Source organism: Oxyura jamaicensis, chromosome 1 (assembly GCF_011077185.1).
Source record: "Oxyura jamaicensis isolate SHBP4307 breed ruddy duck chromosome 1, BPBGC_Ojam_1.0, whole genome shotgun sequence".
Lineage (NCBI taxonomy): Eukaryota > Metazoa > Chordata > Aves > Anseriformes > Anatidae > Oxyura > Oxyura jamaicensis.
This window is the reverse complement of record NC_048893.1, coordinates 188,022,666-188,037,293: the sequence shown is the minus strand read 5'-3', so window position 1 is coordinate 188,037,293 and position 14,628 is coordinate 188,022,666. Positions and strand designations below refer to the sequence as shown.

At 42.7% G+C, this 14,628-nt stretch overlaps 1 protein-coding gene across 1 annotated transcript in view; it reads left to right on the top strand.

Annotated features, from left to right (window-relative positions):
• Nucleotides 1-5,046: 5,046 nt before the first annotated feature.
• Nucleotides 5,047-14,628, top strand: part of CUL5 (cullin 5) — a 32,878-nt gene continuing 23,296 nt past the window's right edge. Inside the window, exons 1-3 of the mRNA XM_035327230.1 lie at nt 5,047-5,405; nt 11,965-12,074; nt 14,382-14,481. Of these exons, the coding sequence (XP_035183121.1) occupies nt 5,382-5,405; nt 11,965-12,074; nt 14,382-14,481 (234 nt within the window). The 5' untranslated portion in view covers nt 5,047-5,381. The remainder of the gene's footprint in view (nt 5,406-11,964; nt 12,075-14,381; nt 14,482-14,628) is intronic.

The following is a 14,628-nucleotide window of genomic DNA, read 5'->3' as shown; positions in this document are numbered from 1 at the left end:
TCCCTACTCCTACATGCAGGCAATTTTTCTAGAATACTCTTATCATTAGCTGAAAGGGTGAGGTGAAGCCCAGATGTAAACACCAGAAATAAGTGTTTGCTTTCTTGCTAAAATAGAAACAAATACAGAAGTTTCACATAAAAAGTTTGGTCACCGACGGTGCTTCTGTTTTCAGCTGCAGGTGTAGGTTTCTGTGTCTCCTTGCCCCTTTAAAGACGTATCTTCAGAGACTGTCATGGCACAGGTCATGCAAGGGGCCATACTGCAGTGATGAATGAGGCTTCCCCACTGAAAGAAGGCTCGATATCCCTAATAATCTAGTAAATAATCTAGTTTAACTGGAAAGGATTCTAAAACTGACTAATCACCCACATTTTTTTTATTTATTTTTTTTCCCTTCATGGACTAAGTAAAAATTAGAAGCAACCACGTATGTCTTATTCATACCATGTGTTTCAGGGAATTAGATGCATAGTAGTGTGTATCTCTCTCCAATGCGACTCAAAGCCAACAGATTTGCCTCTGGACTCAATTCACTCAAAGCCATCTAGGATATTACGCAGGGTATTCATTTCTCTGATCATCCAAATCTTCATGAGCTGTTACTTGCAAATCACTTTGGACAACTCTGGGATTAAGTGTCATTCACTCTGTCTTTTACAATCCATGCAAAGGATATAAAACTGTAGAGCAATGTAGCACCATATGCTAATCAATAATTAATATCTTCATTACCATCAGAATTTAGTAATAGTCCATTTACAATAGAAATATAGCAAATAAAACAAGATTATGAAACACTTTGTACTTTTGAAGTGCCCTGAAGTGGTACTAAAATACCACAAAACCTTGAGGCTCAGAGATGTCTTTACTTCCCAGAAAAATAATGCACAGATCTTTAGGAAAAAAAAATAAAAAATAATTAAAAAAAATCACAGTCATTATGTAAGCCATGCAAAATTAAATGAACTTTATGCTTAATATCAGTAAAAAGCACTATTCTCTCTTTGTCTCAGAGGCTTCTCAGTTATTCAAGTTTTCTTTATTCCTTGACTGGACTGTTCACAAGTGCTGCATGGGAGCATACCAGGGCAGGAGCACATCACTGCTCCTTTCAGGCCAACTGCATGAACGTTACAGTAATGGCTAGGGGATTTCTAAGGTTATGGAGATCAGACAAGACCATGGAAGGTACTCAAATACTGTTGTGTCATGTATTCTTATGTTTTTCTGCAAGAGTAGGTTTCTATGCCTCTGTTCATGCCCAAACCCAAGCCCAGACCCAAGCCATGTTCCTGAGCTCTCTCACCCCACTGCAAGTTTTCATCTAGACACCCACCTAAGGCTGAGTCTAAATACAAAGATCTCCTTAAAGAAACAACCTTCGCCTCGCCTCGCCTCGCCTCGCCTCCCCTCGCCTCGCCTCCCCTCGCCTCGCCTCTCCTCTCTTGCCCTGCCCTGCCCTGCCCTGCCCTGCCCTGCCCTGCCCTTCATAAACAGGGCTAAAGAATACTGTAAAAGACATCTTAGTCTAGCTATATGGGACAAATGGGACATATAAAATGTAAGTCACATTCTGAAACAAATCATTTTAAAAGATGGCATTGTGTAACAGCCCAACTTAATTTAGCTTAAATGCTGGCCAAGCAAAATTCACAAAATTCTAATGATTTGCATTTTGGTTTTGTACTCTAAGCTTTGCATCAAAGAGAACTGAGATGAAGTTCCCTGCAGAATGTTATTTCTGGTTAATTTCTTGTTTATTTTCTGGCTAAATGATATCTAATTTCTTCCTCAAATGTAGTTGAGAAACATCACTGAATTGTGGCATTAATAGCAAGCATATACTAAAAAAATTAATAGCTGTGATGGAAACTGAAAAGAAAACTGAATCTCAAATAACATGAAATAATCTCATTTTGAAAGAGCTTGAGGAAAAGAGGATAAACCAGTTCATGGAATTGTGGGTCCCGGAAATCACTGTCTCCATGTCGCCGTCTAAAGAGTATCTACACGTATCTCATCTCCCGTGGGTCACAGACTTAGGTACCTGTGAAGCAGTATTCAGAGGGTGGAATGGAGTGGCTGGTGCCCACATACACAGCACACGCATGGTACTGACCTTGCTAGAGACCTCATAATTTCAGCACTGTTGTGGAATATGTATACAATGGACAGTATGTAATCTACTTCAGCCTATATTGTTTATTACTTACTATACATACAACTGTATAACTGCATGCATTATATATACAACAAATATTGCAAATATATTTAAATATATTTATAGTACATAATGCACAAATAAAATAACAATAAAGAAAATAAAGTCTAATTAAAGACCAGCATTCAGAAGCTGGAAATTTGTCAAAATAGGGAACTCTTCAGTACCTCGTTACTCCTCAGTTAAGAGAAGGCCTTAATATGGCTACTTATTAATTTCATAAGGCTGCAGGCATTATTTAGACAACATTGTCTGGCAGCTGGGAAAAAATATGATGGAAATGAGTTTTGTCAGGTGAGTCTTGCCTGACTCCAAAGCTCAAAGGGTTCACATAGAATCACAGAATCATAGAATTACAGAATCATAGAATCATTGAATGGCTTGCCTTGAAAGCGACCTTAAAGCACATCCAGTTCCAACCCCCCTGCCATGGGCAGGGACAGCTCCCACCAAACCAGGTTGCCCAGGTCCTCATCCAGCCTGGTCTCGAACAACTCCAGGGATGGGGCATCCACAGTTTCACTGGGCAACCTGGTCCAGTGCCTCACCACATTCTGAATGAAGAATTTCCTCCTAAAATCTAATCTAATTCTCCCCTCTTTTAGTTGAAAACCATTCCCCCTTCACCTAACATTGTCTGCCCAAGATAAAAGGTTGGTCTTTATCTTTTTATAAGCCCCTTTTAAGTACTGAAAGGCCGCAATGAGGTCTCCCTGGAGCCTTCTCTTCTCCAGGCTGAACATCCCCAGCTCCCTCACCCTGTCTTCATAGGAGAGGTGCTCCAGCCCTCTGATCATCTTCATGGACCTCCTCTGAACCCTGGACTACTCTAACAGCCCCACATCCTTCTTGTGATGGGCCCCAGACCTGGACGCAGCACTCCAGGTGGGGGCTCATAAGGGCAGAGCAGAGGGGCACAATCCCCTCCCTCCACCTGCTGCCCACCCCTCTGCTGATGCAGCCCAGGATGCAGTTGGCCTTCTGGGCTTCAAGCACGCACTGCTGGCTCATGTGGAGCAAGCACGCACTGCTGGCTCATGGATTTTCATCCACCAGAACCCCCAAGTCCTTCTCTGCAGGGCTGTTCTATATAGGTTCACTACCCCATCTGTACTCCTGTCTGGGATTGCCCCAACCCAGATGCAACACCTTGCACTTGGACTTGGTGAACCTCATCATGTTCAAGTGGGCCCACTTCTCAAGCTTTTACTGGTCCCTTTAGATGTCATCCCTTCTCTTGTATCAACTGCACCTCTCAGCTTGCAGTGAACGGGGCTACATCTGGCTGGTGTCACTAGCACTGTTCCCCAGGGCTCAATTCTAAGGTCAGTCCTGTTCAACATTTTTATCAGTGATCTGGATGCAGGAGTGGAATGCATCCTCAGCAAGTCTAAAGATACTAAACTGGGAGATGCTGCTGACTCCTTGGAGGGATGAGAAGCCTTTCAGAGGGGTCTACATACATTGGAGCATTGGGCAATCCTCAACAGCATGAAGTTCAACATGAGCCAGCAGCGTACCCTGGCAGCCAAGAGGGAAAACTGCATTTTGGGGTGCACTACATGCAGCTTACCCAGCTGGTCAAAAGAAGTGATCCTCCGCTATATTTAGCATTGGTGTGGCCTCACATTGAACACTGCATGCAGTTCTGGGCCCCACAGTACAAAAAGGATGTCAAGGTCCTTGAAAGCATCCAGAGGAGGCAACAAAGCTGGTGAAAGGTCTGGAAGGCATGTTCTGTGAGGAGAGGCTGAGGACACTTGGGTTTGTTTAGTTTGGAGGAAAGGAGGCTGAGAGGTGACCTCAATGCTCTCTGCAGCTTCCTGGGAGTGGGGGGGGGGGGGGTGCAGCCGGTCTCTGCTCCCTGCTAACAGATGACATGACATGTGGGAATGAGCCAGGGGAGGTTCAGACTGGACATAAGGAAAAAAATATTTACTATAAGGGTGCTCAAACACTGGTACAGACTTCCTTGTGAGGTGGTTGATGCCTCGTGTCCGTCAGCGTTTGAGAGGTGTTTGGACAATGCCCTCAATGACATGCTCTAACTTTCAGTTAGCTCTGAAGAGGTCAAGTCTGTCTCTTTCCATGGTTTCCTCTCTCACTCTCTCACTTTTTTCCAACTTCTTTAGCAAACCAGGTGGAGATCAGTGAGACAAGCCATGCCCTTGCACAGCGACAGTTCTGCCACTCCGGTACCTTGCCTGGGAGCAAAGGCAGAATCACTTGTGGGGACAGCGCACAGCATGCGGGTGACAGGGCCAAGGGTGACAGGAATTCTGAGGTCAAATAAAAAGCTGAAAGTCTAAATGTTTTCTTCAAGACACGTTTTAGATGAAGGCTATGTGTTTTAATATCAAAGTAAAACTGTGTTTTGTATAGCTATACACTGAAAAATCCCATCCTAAAGGTGCCTAAAAACAACACATTTCTTACTAAACAGAAAAAGCGTGGAGTCTAAAGGGTTTATGAAGAAAAGTGGCCACTTAGGGAGAGATTGGGACGTCGGGAAGTGACACGGCTTTGTAAAACACGGGGCCGTGCCTGTACCCGCGGGGAGTCCCCCGCCGTGGGGCCGGCAGGCCGCCCGCCTTTCCCTTCCCCTCACGGGGAGCCGGGGCGGTGCGGGCCCGGCGGTGCTCGCCCCGGAGCTCGCCCCCCTCGCTCCGAGCCTCTCCGGGGGAGCAGCCTCCGGCCGCCCCACCGGCCAGGCCCTCCCGTGGCCGCCGAGGCGATCCGGGGGGCGGCGGGACGGCAGGGGGCGCTGCAGGCGGAGCTCGCCGCCCGGGCGTCCGCGCTTGGCGGCGGGGCCGGCTCGGCGGCGCCGCATCATGTGGGCCGGCCCCTTCCATGGAGCCGGGGCTGCTGCCGAGCGCCTCCTGGGCGGACGCCGCCATGAGGCTCTGAGGGGCGGCTGCGTGCCGAGGAGCCAGCCGGTCGTCCCGCCGAGCGCCCGGAGCCTGCTGCCGGTATCTCCCCCGGGAAGGGGAGCCCGGAGCTGCAGCCGCTGCTCCTGCTGCCGCCGCCGCGGGGCCGGGCGGGCGGGCGGGCGGCCCGCGGCCATGTAAAGCGGCAGCGGCCGGGGAGGCGGGGAGCCGAGCAGAGCCCGGGGAGAGGAGCAGCAGCTTCAGCAGCCGCCGCCGGCCGGGGAGGGATCATGGCGACGTCTAATCTCCTAAAGGTGAGAGCGGGGCCCGGCTGGGCCCTGCGGGAGGGGGCCCCGCCGGCCGGGCCTGCGGGCGGGGGGCCGGGGCAGGCCCCGGGCTCGGAGCTCCACGGGGCGGCGGCGGCGGCCCCGGCTTCGAGCGAAGGGCGCTGGGCCGGTGGGCTCCTGCTGCCGCTGCCGGTGGCCTCGTGCCGGTGGCCACCGCTCGCCCTTCCCCGCTGGGGTCTCCTGACACCGGCGGGGCGCGGGGTCGGCCCCTTTGTTCGTTTCGGGGAGCCCGGGCGTGCAGAGGGCGAGCTGAACAAAAGAGTTGGGAAAGGCCTCCGCGGGGAGCAGGTGGCCTCGGTTGGGTTGTCACCGCTGTTTTATTATTATTATTATTATTATTTTCTAACCGTGTTTTTCCGCGAAGGAAAACTCCTCGAGGCCTCCCGGTTACGTTAAACAGCTTGGCTTTTGGAGTCAGACGTTTCCCAGCACTTCCCCGGCGTTTGATGACAGATGTCAGTCACCCCAAACTGCAGCAAGTTTTAACACAAGTTTTCGCCGTCACAGGCCGGTGTCGGAGCCCGGGACTGCCTGTCCTGATCTTTGCGGCATGCGTGTGGAGAGGAGCGTGTGTGGCCTCAGAGGCCGTGCCAGCAAGCAGAGCGCGGGCCTACCTCAAACAACTGCTCCTGGAGCCGCCAGCAAGCGCTTCGGGAACGTCAGGCTACTTGGGGTGGAAGGCCCCAAAGAGGCTACTTTTATCAGTTAGCAGCGTAAAATATACATAAATATAAATTACATGTGTTCAGCACTATGTATGATACTTAAATACTGTTCTGAAGAAGTGCTGCTCGCATTTAAGCAACCTGACCTATTTTGGATGTCTAGGTTTGCCCTCAAAGTGCTGGTTGTACTGCTCTGAGATGCTCAGTGAGAAAATGAGAAATAATGGATAGCCTTGTTTCTGCCTGGTATCCAAAATAAAAGGGTTTAACCATCAAAAAATACATATAAACTAATAATAATGTTATCAAAATTTAAGTGTACCTAAAACGAATTATCATTAATTTCTTTCTTTTTGCCTAAGTGGGTAGCTAGATTTTAAAGGAATAAGGCTCAAATAAAAACATGAAATTAAAGAATGCAGGACTGCTGGAGGAAAAACTTTATGTTTCGCCCAAAGGCATAATGTGATTTTTGTGGAAGAGGATGATTTTAGAGTGGACAAACTCAGTTTGTCTACTAGTTATTGTAGTCCTTCACTTTGCAGTGCATGTAAGGATCTCTGGAAAGGCAGCTGTGTGCTTTGACGAAACTTGGTTATATAGTCCATAGCAGACACAAGAAAAAGGCCTGTGAGATTTGTCAGCATTCCACTTAAGCTGTTTTGAAAGAAAAATAGGTGTACAGTAAGTGAAAATAGTCAAAGGCCTTGATTTTGTGAGATGGCTCTTTCTGGTCTGAAGCCTCTTCGTTGGCTTAGTGATGTCTTTGCAATTGGCTTTTAAACTATGAGCATTTTAATTGACAAAAAGATGTATGTATCCACAGTGTGTTTCAGGAAAAAATGCTACATAGGTATTTAGAGCAGGCCTTTTTGGCATCGTGGGTTTTTTTTAAGCAATGTATCTTGGTTAGTTTCCTAAAGACAATACTCTCTGAGTCCTGTGTTACAAAAGGGAATACTGTTCAGTGATTTGACTTTGTTTATAATGACACACTAAACCAGTAAGAGAATTGGAACTAGATAAGGTCTTCTGTTCCCCAGTTCTGATGCTTGGAGTGCTCTCAGAGAAGCAAGCTGTCGGTCCCAGGTTATTGTCGATTGGCCTTGTACTGATTGAGGTTTGGAGATGTACTTCTGCTTTTGTGCTCAGGGCAAAGAAAGCAATGTCCCCTGTACAGTAAAAATCCTTGAGTAAGAAAGGAAAGGTGTTAAAATCTGTATTTTGTTTTCTGTATTTTTTTTCCCAAAAAGCCCACGTAATCAAATCCAAGTCAGGTTTAAGTGGGTCTTGTTTTTGCTAGGATAAACAGGAACAAAGATTTTTCTCTGGTTTTCCCTCATTGTCTCTTGACCTTCTACATAGCTAAGAAAATGAAGTGAAATACTTGTTTCTTACTCTACTGATGGATCCTAGCAAAATCAAAATGTGACTGCCTCTCGTCACTTTAAAGGGCATCATTAAAACTTCACTAATCCAGTTTTCATAACTGTGCAATGTAAACAGTTGTTTAGTGAGAAGCATATTCTGAAAGAGCCTTCTTTAAATGTGGAATTAGAGTGACCAATCATACCTTGAATTCTGATGTGACACGGAATTGTAACATGACCAAACTAGCAAAGCGCTCAGTAAGAGCTAGACATTGTGTGGTAAACTAGTTTATACCCAACCTGTAGCAGTGTTGAGTTTTTTTGTTTGTTTTTGTTTTTGCTTTTTTTTTTTGCAGGAGCCATTACTTGATGAGTACCATAGCAGTCTTTTTTCTTAAACTAGGTGTGAGGCTGGTACTTTCAAAATGTGGTACTTTGTTTCAGGGAATGTGCTGGATTTGTAACCTGTTTACTGTGTTGGTGGCAAGATATTCTAAGCCAGTTCTCTCCTGACATGAAGGTACGAGAGATTTTCTGCAGCTCCTGGAAAAGAAAGCAGCTCAGTTTATCATAGCACAAAGAAAACCTGAAGGTGTATCCATGCTAGCAGGTCTTAACACTTCTGTAGAGCTTACTGGAGCTGCTGGAGGTGGCAGAAAGTGCAAGACTCCAGGCATGCAGGATGAATTGCAGTTTGAGCCTGGTATTAGGAGGGAAATAACAAGGGAAGTAGCAGATACTCAGTGGATGTAAGTGAAACAAGAACCATGATTTACCCTTCCATTTGTTTCAACTGTATTTTTGGATCTTATGCCTCTGTCACTTATAACTGGCAACATCTGAAATTTTTTAATTCTTCAGCTTAAAGGAAATGTTTCCAGATCTGTATTTTAAGTGCATCTGTTTCTTCCAGCTTATTTCTAATGAGAGCAGCTTTAAGAAGCTCATGAATGTTGCACATCAGTTAGCTGCATAGCAGAACTTTCCCTGTGGCTACTTTCTGCTTTGTGTAGCAACTTCACTACTACCATTATACTGATTTTTAGAGCTTCTAGGGGGAGATATCAATCAGATTGTGAATCTTCACGCTTATTGCAGTCTAGGAGCTTGTATTTCCTATTCATACCTCTGTGAACTAGCCTTAATACACACATCGTCTGAAAACAGTTCAGTAGTAAAAGCAAAGATGTTATTGAAATGTGCTTTATAATAGAGGCTGTTGCTTTTTCACAGTGTTGTTTCAAGCATCTGACAGATTGGGACTGCAGTTATGTGCACCTAAATTGTTGAGAGTACACAGTAAAGAGTGCTGCTGAATGGCCAAGTGAACACTTCAAAGTACGGAGGGGCAACAGCAGGGAGGCCTGGTAGCAGAGTCTTGGTCCTCTGATTTCTATTCTCGTTCCTGTTGAATTCCACATTTATTGAGGCTTTTTTTTTTTTATCATATTCTGTGCCTGCTTCTGCTGTGCTGCTCTGAAACTTGCTTGTAGTTATGGAGAAGAATTTCATGTTATGTGGTAGTACCCAAATCAGGAGAACTGTTAGTGGAACAATTCAGATTGCATTGATTTACCACTTCTACATAATATCCACCAATGTAGTCTGGGAGGTTTTCTACGTGATAGTGTAAAATAGTGTGTTTAGGTGTTTGTTCATAGAAGAAAGGAAAGCTCTAGCATATATTTCAATATAATAGGCAAGCTGAATGCATTTTAAGTGAAGTTTAGTGTTAAAATGGAACTTTAAATCTCTGAGCACATTTAGTAAAGTGACTTTTGAAACAGAGCATTTCATAAGCAGAGTTATTTTCCAAAGTGTTAAATTTTAAACTCCTAGGATGGTTACTTAGCCAGGGTATGGCCATCAATCCTAATCCACGTTGTCAGAGGAGACGTGGTAAGTGCAGTAACTCTAGTCGAAGGTGTGACTTACCTTCCTGCTTACCTTCCCTTCTAACTGCGCTTTGAGGAAATGAGCTGAGAAAAGAAAAATTCTCCAGGAAATACCGGTCAGAAGTCACCGGGGTGCGCAGGTGCTGGAGGATCGGGGAACGGGTCCTTCATGTTGTCTGGGTCACTGGTGGCTATATGACTTCGGCAACAACGAAGAATTACCATTGTTTGGCCTCTTCTACTGTAAAGTTGTTTTTGAATTTTGAGTCTGTATGCTCATGCACTGCTGGGGTAGGGTTATTGAATGTGACCGATGCCCAGTAGGCTGTGTTGTGCGCCCTTTCTTCTTGTAACTTCAGTACAAGAGCATAAGATGAGCAGTCACAAAAGCGTGAATCTATCTGTGAAATGTTGAATTGAGGTTAAGGAGTAGTTTAGCTGAGTGGGATTTTTAATCCCAATAATCGCATTCCGTCATCTGCTTAGTTTAGGAATAGAGGAGGAAGTGTAAAAAAAAGTCTTACTCTTATGTATAGGAAACAAAGTTCTAAACTTCCTTCGTGGTGTTTTCTGCCAAGCTTTATTTAGGGAGTTCTTTTTAATTAGGTGCGTGTTTGTTGCAACTGGGTGTGTGGTTTTTACAACTGAAGTGGAGTTTGTGTGCTTCTTAGCATGTACCGGGAAATCACAATGTCAATTGCATAAACAGTAGTGCTTGCAAATACTGTTTTACTTCCTCTGTGTTTTACAATGAAACAAGGCTTAGTCACAAAGATAGAGCATTCATTTTAATTAATTTATTTATTTTTTAATCTTCAGCTGCATTCAGCAAAGGGCTGAATTGCAGAACAGGCTTCTTGCCTTTACCAGAAAACTTAGGGGATCTACTCTGAAGTTTCACTCCAAAGGAAAACTTTTAAGGACGTTGGTTTTACTTACCTTATAATGCCTTTGCTGGGACTTCTAACTCTTCAGCAGCTACTCTTTCAAGTTCATTATCCTGCAAAGAGGGACTGGGAACAGAAATGTCTGCAAATAGAGGCTAATCATTTTCACAGGAATAGAAAAGATGTGAGAAAGTCATCAAAGTTTGGGAAGTAATTGTAAAGCCAGGCCTATTTGGGGGAAGAATGTATTTGAGGATTTTCAAAGATGTGGCATTCAAGTTATTATTATTATTATTTTTACAGGGGAAGATAACAAGCAAAACTTCCTTTCTCTGAATTTGACAAACAATTTAAAATATTTTCTTACATGATAAAAACATTCGGAACTTCCTTGGACAGGGGCTGCTTCCGTGAGACCCATATTCAGTGCCTCCCACAATGATTTGATAATGCTGTGGGGTCTCCTGGTGCTGTTGCTATAAAAATAGTTCCTGCGATGCCTGTTGCATCCTTATAACTTAAAGCTGAGGCGTAAGAGCAGCAGGGGATACAGGTTCCAAACTGTGCTTATTCTGAATATTAAATAACAAATGTATTTGTAAGTTTCCATGTACAAATTAATCAGAAGAAGGTGGTTTAGAGAACATGGCATGCTGCTCGTGCTTATTTATCTGAAGAGATGCTAGTGGCGCAACAGTGCACTTGTCAGAATTTCAAGTAGTTAGACTGTTTATTTGCGGTATTTGAAGTGAATTGTGTCAAATTTGCATTACTAGCCAAGACAATGATCTGTTCAAAAGTAAACAGTGTATTGGAACATAATGCTGGAGATAACCAATAGTCGTTCTGCCACAACTTCCATTCAACTGTTTCTTTAATTGCAGATTTTTCTTTTTAAAATGTGGAGCTGTAAGCAAATAGGATTACAACAGTAAAAGTCATTTTTCTCTCAAAGTGGTTTGGTTTTGTTTTGTTTAATAATGGAAGTCAGCCTAATCAGAAAAATATGGGAGCACTTGATTTCTTTAACTTTCCTCTTCATTTGTACAGTGAGTTTGAAAAAAATCACCTTGGATTAGATTTTTTGGAATAGTGTGAATTCTTCTTAACTGCACAAACTGTAACCTTGGTTGTCAAGTTGCTGATGGCCAGTTAGCCCACAGAAATGGAGTCTGTTATACAACAGCCCCTGTGTTGCTCTGCTTCCTTCTCCTCGCTGCTCACGTCAAGCATACGTGGAGCTAAAGGTACATGGCAGCATCCACAGGTGTTACACCTGGTTCCTAGCTGCCATCTTGGTCATGGTAACTTATTCAGAAGAGGTTTGCAGCCCTGCCTCCTGTCTTTTGCTGTGTGTATCTTGGCTGGAGTAGTTCAGTTGATGGAGCATCATTCGTGTTGTCTGTGTATAACTCCATTAACAGGTGGAGAACATTTGCTGGAACCTGTTGCGCTGTACTAATGCAGTGAATAAAGGAAGAAGTTGGCTAGCCGATTCTCTAAGAAACAAGTAATAGCTTTGTCACTTTTTAGAATAATGCCTTTTGTGAAAAGCTTGATTTGGCTATGGTATTGTTGCTGAAATGCCGGGTAATACTAGACACCTCTGAGAAGAAGGTGTTATGTTATCCACAGAAACTGCAATCATTAAAGATCACTCTAAATAATAAGCTATTTTACTAACAATACATTTTTTTTGTTCCTTTTAGAATAAAGGTTCACTTCAATTTGAAGACAAATGGGATTTCATGCGCCCTATCGTTCTGAAACTTCTTCGTCAGGAGTCTGTCACAAAACAGCAATGGTTTGATCTGTTTTCGTAAGTAATTTTTTGGCATCTTGTGTTCTCCTGTGTAATAAGAATACTGTTATGGTACTGCTTATCCTGCTAGTCTGTTAGGTTTCACCAAGTGTGCCTACTTCACAGTAAATTTGCAAAAGTAGTGTTTTACTGGGATTCAGATCTTTGCAAATAAAGTGGAGAAACAACAGCAGAGCTTTGACTTCATCTGATCATAGTAAACAAGTTTTCTACCTGCCCACAAAGCTTTTGTTAGAGACACACTGATGATTACTAGTTCGGCAGTAATTTCATTTAAATGCACCTTGAATGTTAAATTTCTCTGATTTAAATGGTTTTCTTCTCAAGTAACTTAAGAATGCTACTGAAGTAAAAGGGTAATGCAGATTAACTGGTTTAAGCTGAATAATTGCTTACCTTAAGAGTAATACATATAACACTTTTCAGACATTGTTTGCATTTTTGTACCTTCTAAAAACTTAAGAGGTAGAGATCCCCCTTTCAGGATAAAAACAGTCATTTTCTTCCTTCCAAAAAGCCTGAAGTTACTTCCTGTTAGGTGCTGATTTTTTTTTCCTTAAAATATGTTATGTCACCTTTGTCAACGTAATATGCAAGTGAGTTACAACATACATACCAAAAGTTTACCTAAAATCATCTTTGTCTCAATGTGGACTTATTTTCCCTCAAATACAGTTGCAGCTTAAATCTGCAGTTTCTTCCTCTGCCTTTTAAAATCACTCACAGAAGTTTAATTTGAAATGCAGTCTTGTTGCTCTTTTTGAATCACAGGGCAGTAATTCTCTTTAGAGCCATCTGATTGCACCTGTCACACTTTTCTGCCAACCAAACAGAAAGGTAGTTTATCATGTAATGAATCTTAATATCTTATGATATCACTGCCGTAGTAGTTGCCAGAAATGTGGTGTAGTTAAGTTACAAATTCAGTCCTGAGTCATCGCTTTCATTTTTTTAAATAACTAGTTCAATAATTCTGCATTGGTATTGAAATTTTCCAAATATTATTTTGCTCATAGCTGAATTGTTGAACTGAACTTAAGTACCTTTAAATTAAGTATATCAAGGGAAAGTATCCCACTCTCCTAAGTTTCTGTTTTTGGACAGCGCTTTTTGTTAAACTTTTTAATAAAAATTTGAAAGCTGTAGGTGTCTTCTACCCGCTCTTTGTGTATTATCTTCCTGTGTTTCTTTTTAACTTCTGTCAGGAAATGGTGGCATTCTGATTACAGTAACATCTTTTCTGCTCGTGAAACTTACATAAGCCTCATAACTTAGCTAGACCTCTGTAAATCCTTGGCCAACACCTTTGTTCTGTGTAAAAGGAAGTTTTTACCTTGCAGGTTTTGTCTTTTCAGTTGAACTAAAAAGGTTGCCTTTGTACTGAAATAACTGTATTGAATTAATAGGAACAAAGCCATACCTGTAGATACTGTAGTTGCTTTCCTGCAAAGACTTGGCCTTATTATTAAAAGGAGGAAGAAAAAACAGGGGAAAGTGAGGAGCCAAAAATAAACAAACAACCCTAGTAGGCTACACTAAATATGATGTTACATTTAGGAGTGTGACTTGCTTTATGTAGTCTTTAACATGGAAAGGAAATAGGAATTGAGTTACACTTGCTGGACTGTCACCTGAGAAACTCAGAAATTTATTTGAATATCGATTAAAACTCATTAATATAATTTTGCTTTGTGTTGCTATTTGGCAGCTTTTCTGCAGTACTGCAGCACTTCAAAATGCTCCCACCATTGTGAAATGTTTAAGTGATATTATTAAACTATTTAAAACTTTTAAAGTTACCTGATGCCTGGACCTCAGGTTTCTTACCTGGAAGGGTGGTTTCCTTTGTAGCAGGATGTTGTAGTGCTTGGGTTGTGAAAGTTTGAGTGAAGGCTACGTCTTAGAGTATTTTGGAGTAACACAGGCTGAGTACTTCTGTTGTCAAGTGATTTCCCACAGTGTCAAAGAAAAGCTTTAAAAAACTGTCCTTAATGCAGTAAGGATTATGGAATAGGTGGTGAAGACAAATTTGGCTTGTGCATGTTCTTTAAATCTCCTTCTTGACTGTAATGTTTTCCTAGATAGGTTGCTGTTACTGCTTCCTATACTTCCTTAAAGTTTCGGTCCCTTCTCCAAACGTATTTTCTTGCATGTGTCGTTGTGATCTACACATTGTTGGACAGTGATAACTAAAGTATGTATTGTTTTCCTAGAAGTACTTAAATTACAGCTGTTTCAGCCTCATACATTACTGAATTAAACTTTGAGTAGCTGCTACTAAAAGATGAATAAATTGTTTTCTAGAGATGTACATGCCGTTTGCTTGTGGGATGACAAAGGTCCAGCAAAAATCCATCAGGCTCTGAAGGAAGACATCCTTGATTTTATTAAACAAGCACAAGCAGTAAGTTATTAACGTTTCATAACTTGTATTCATATTATTAGAAAAAATAACCAAACAGTTCTGACTTTCTTTGGATTGAAATGCATTGCTTTTTTGTTTGCAATGTTGATATTCTAGAGATTGTAATTACCCCGTGAACTTCTATTG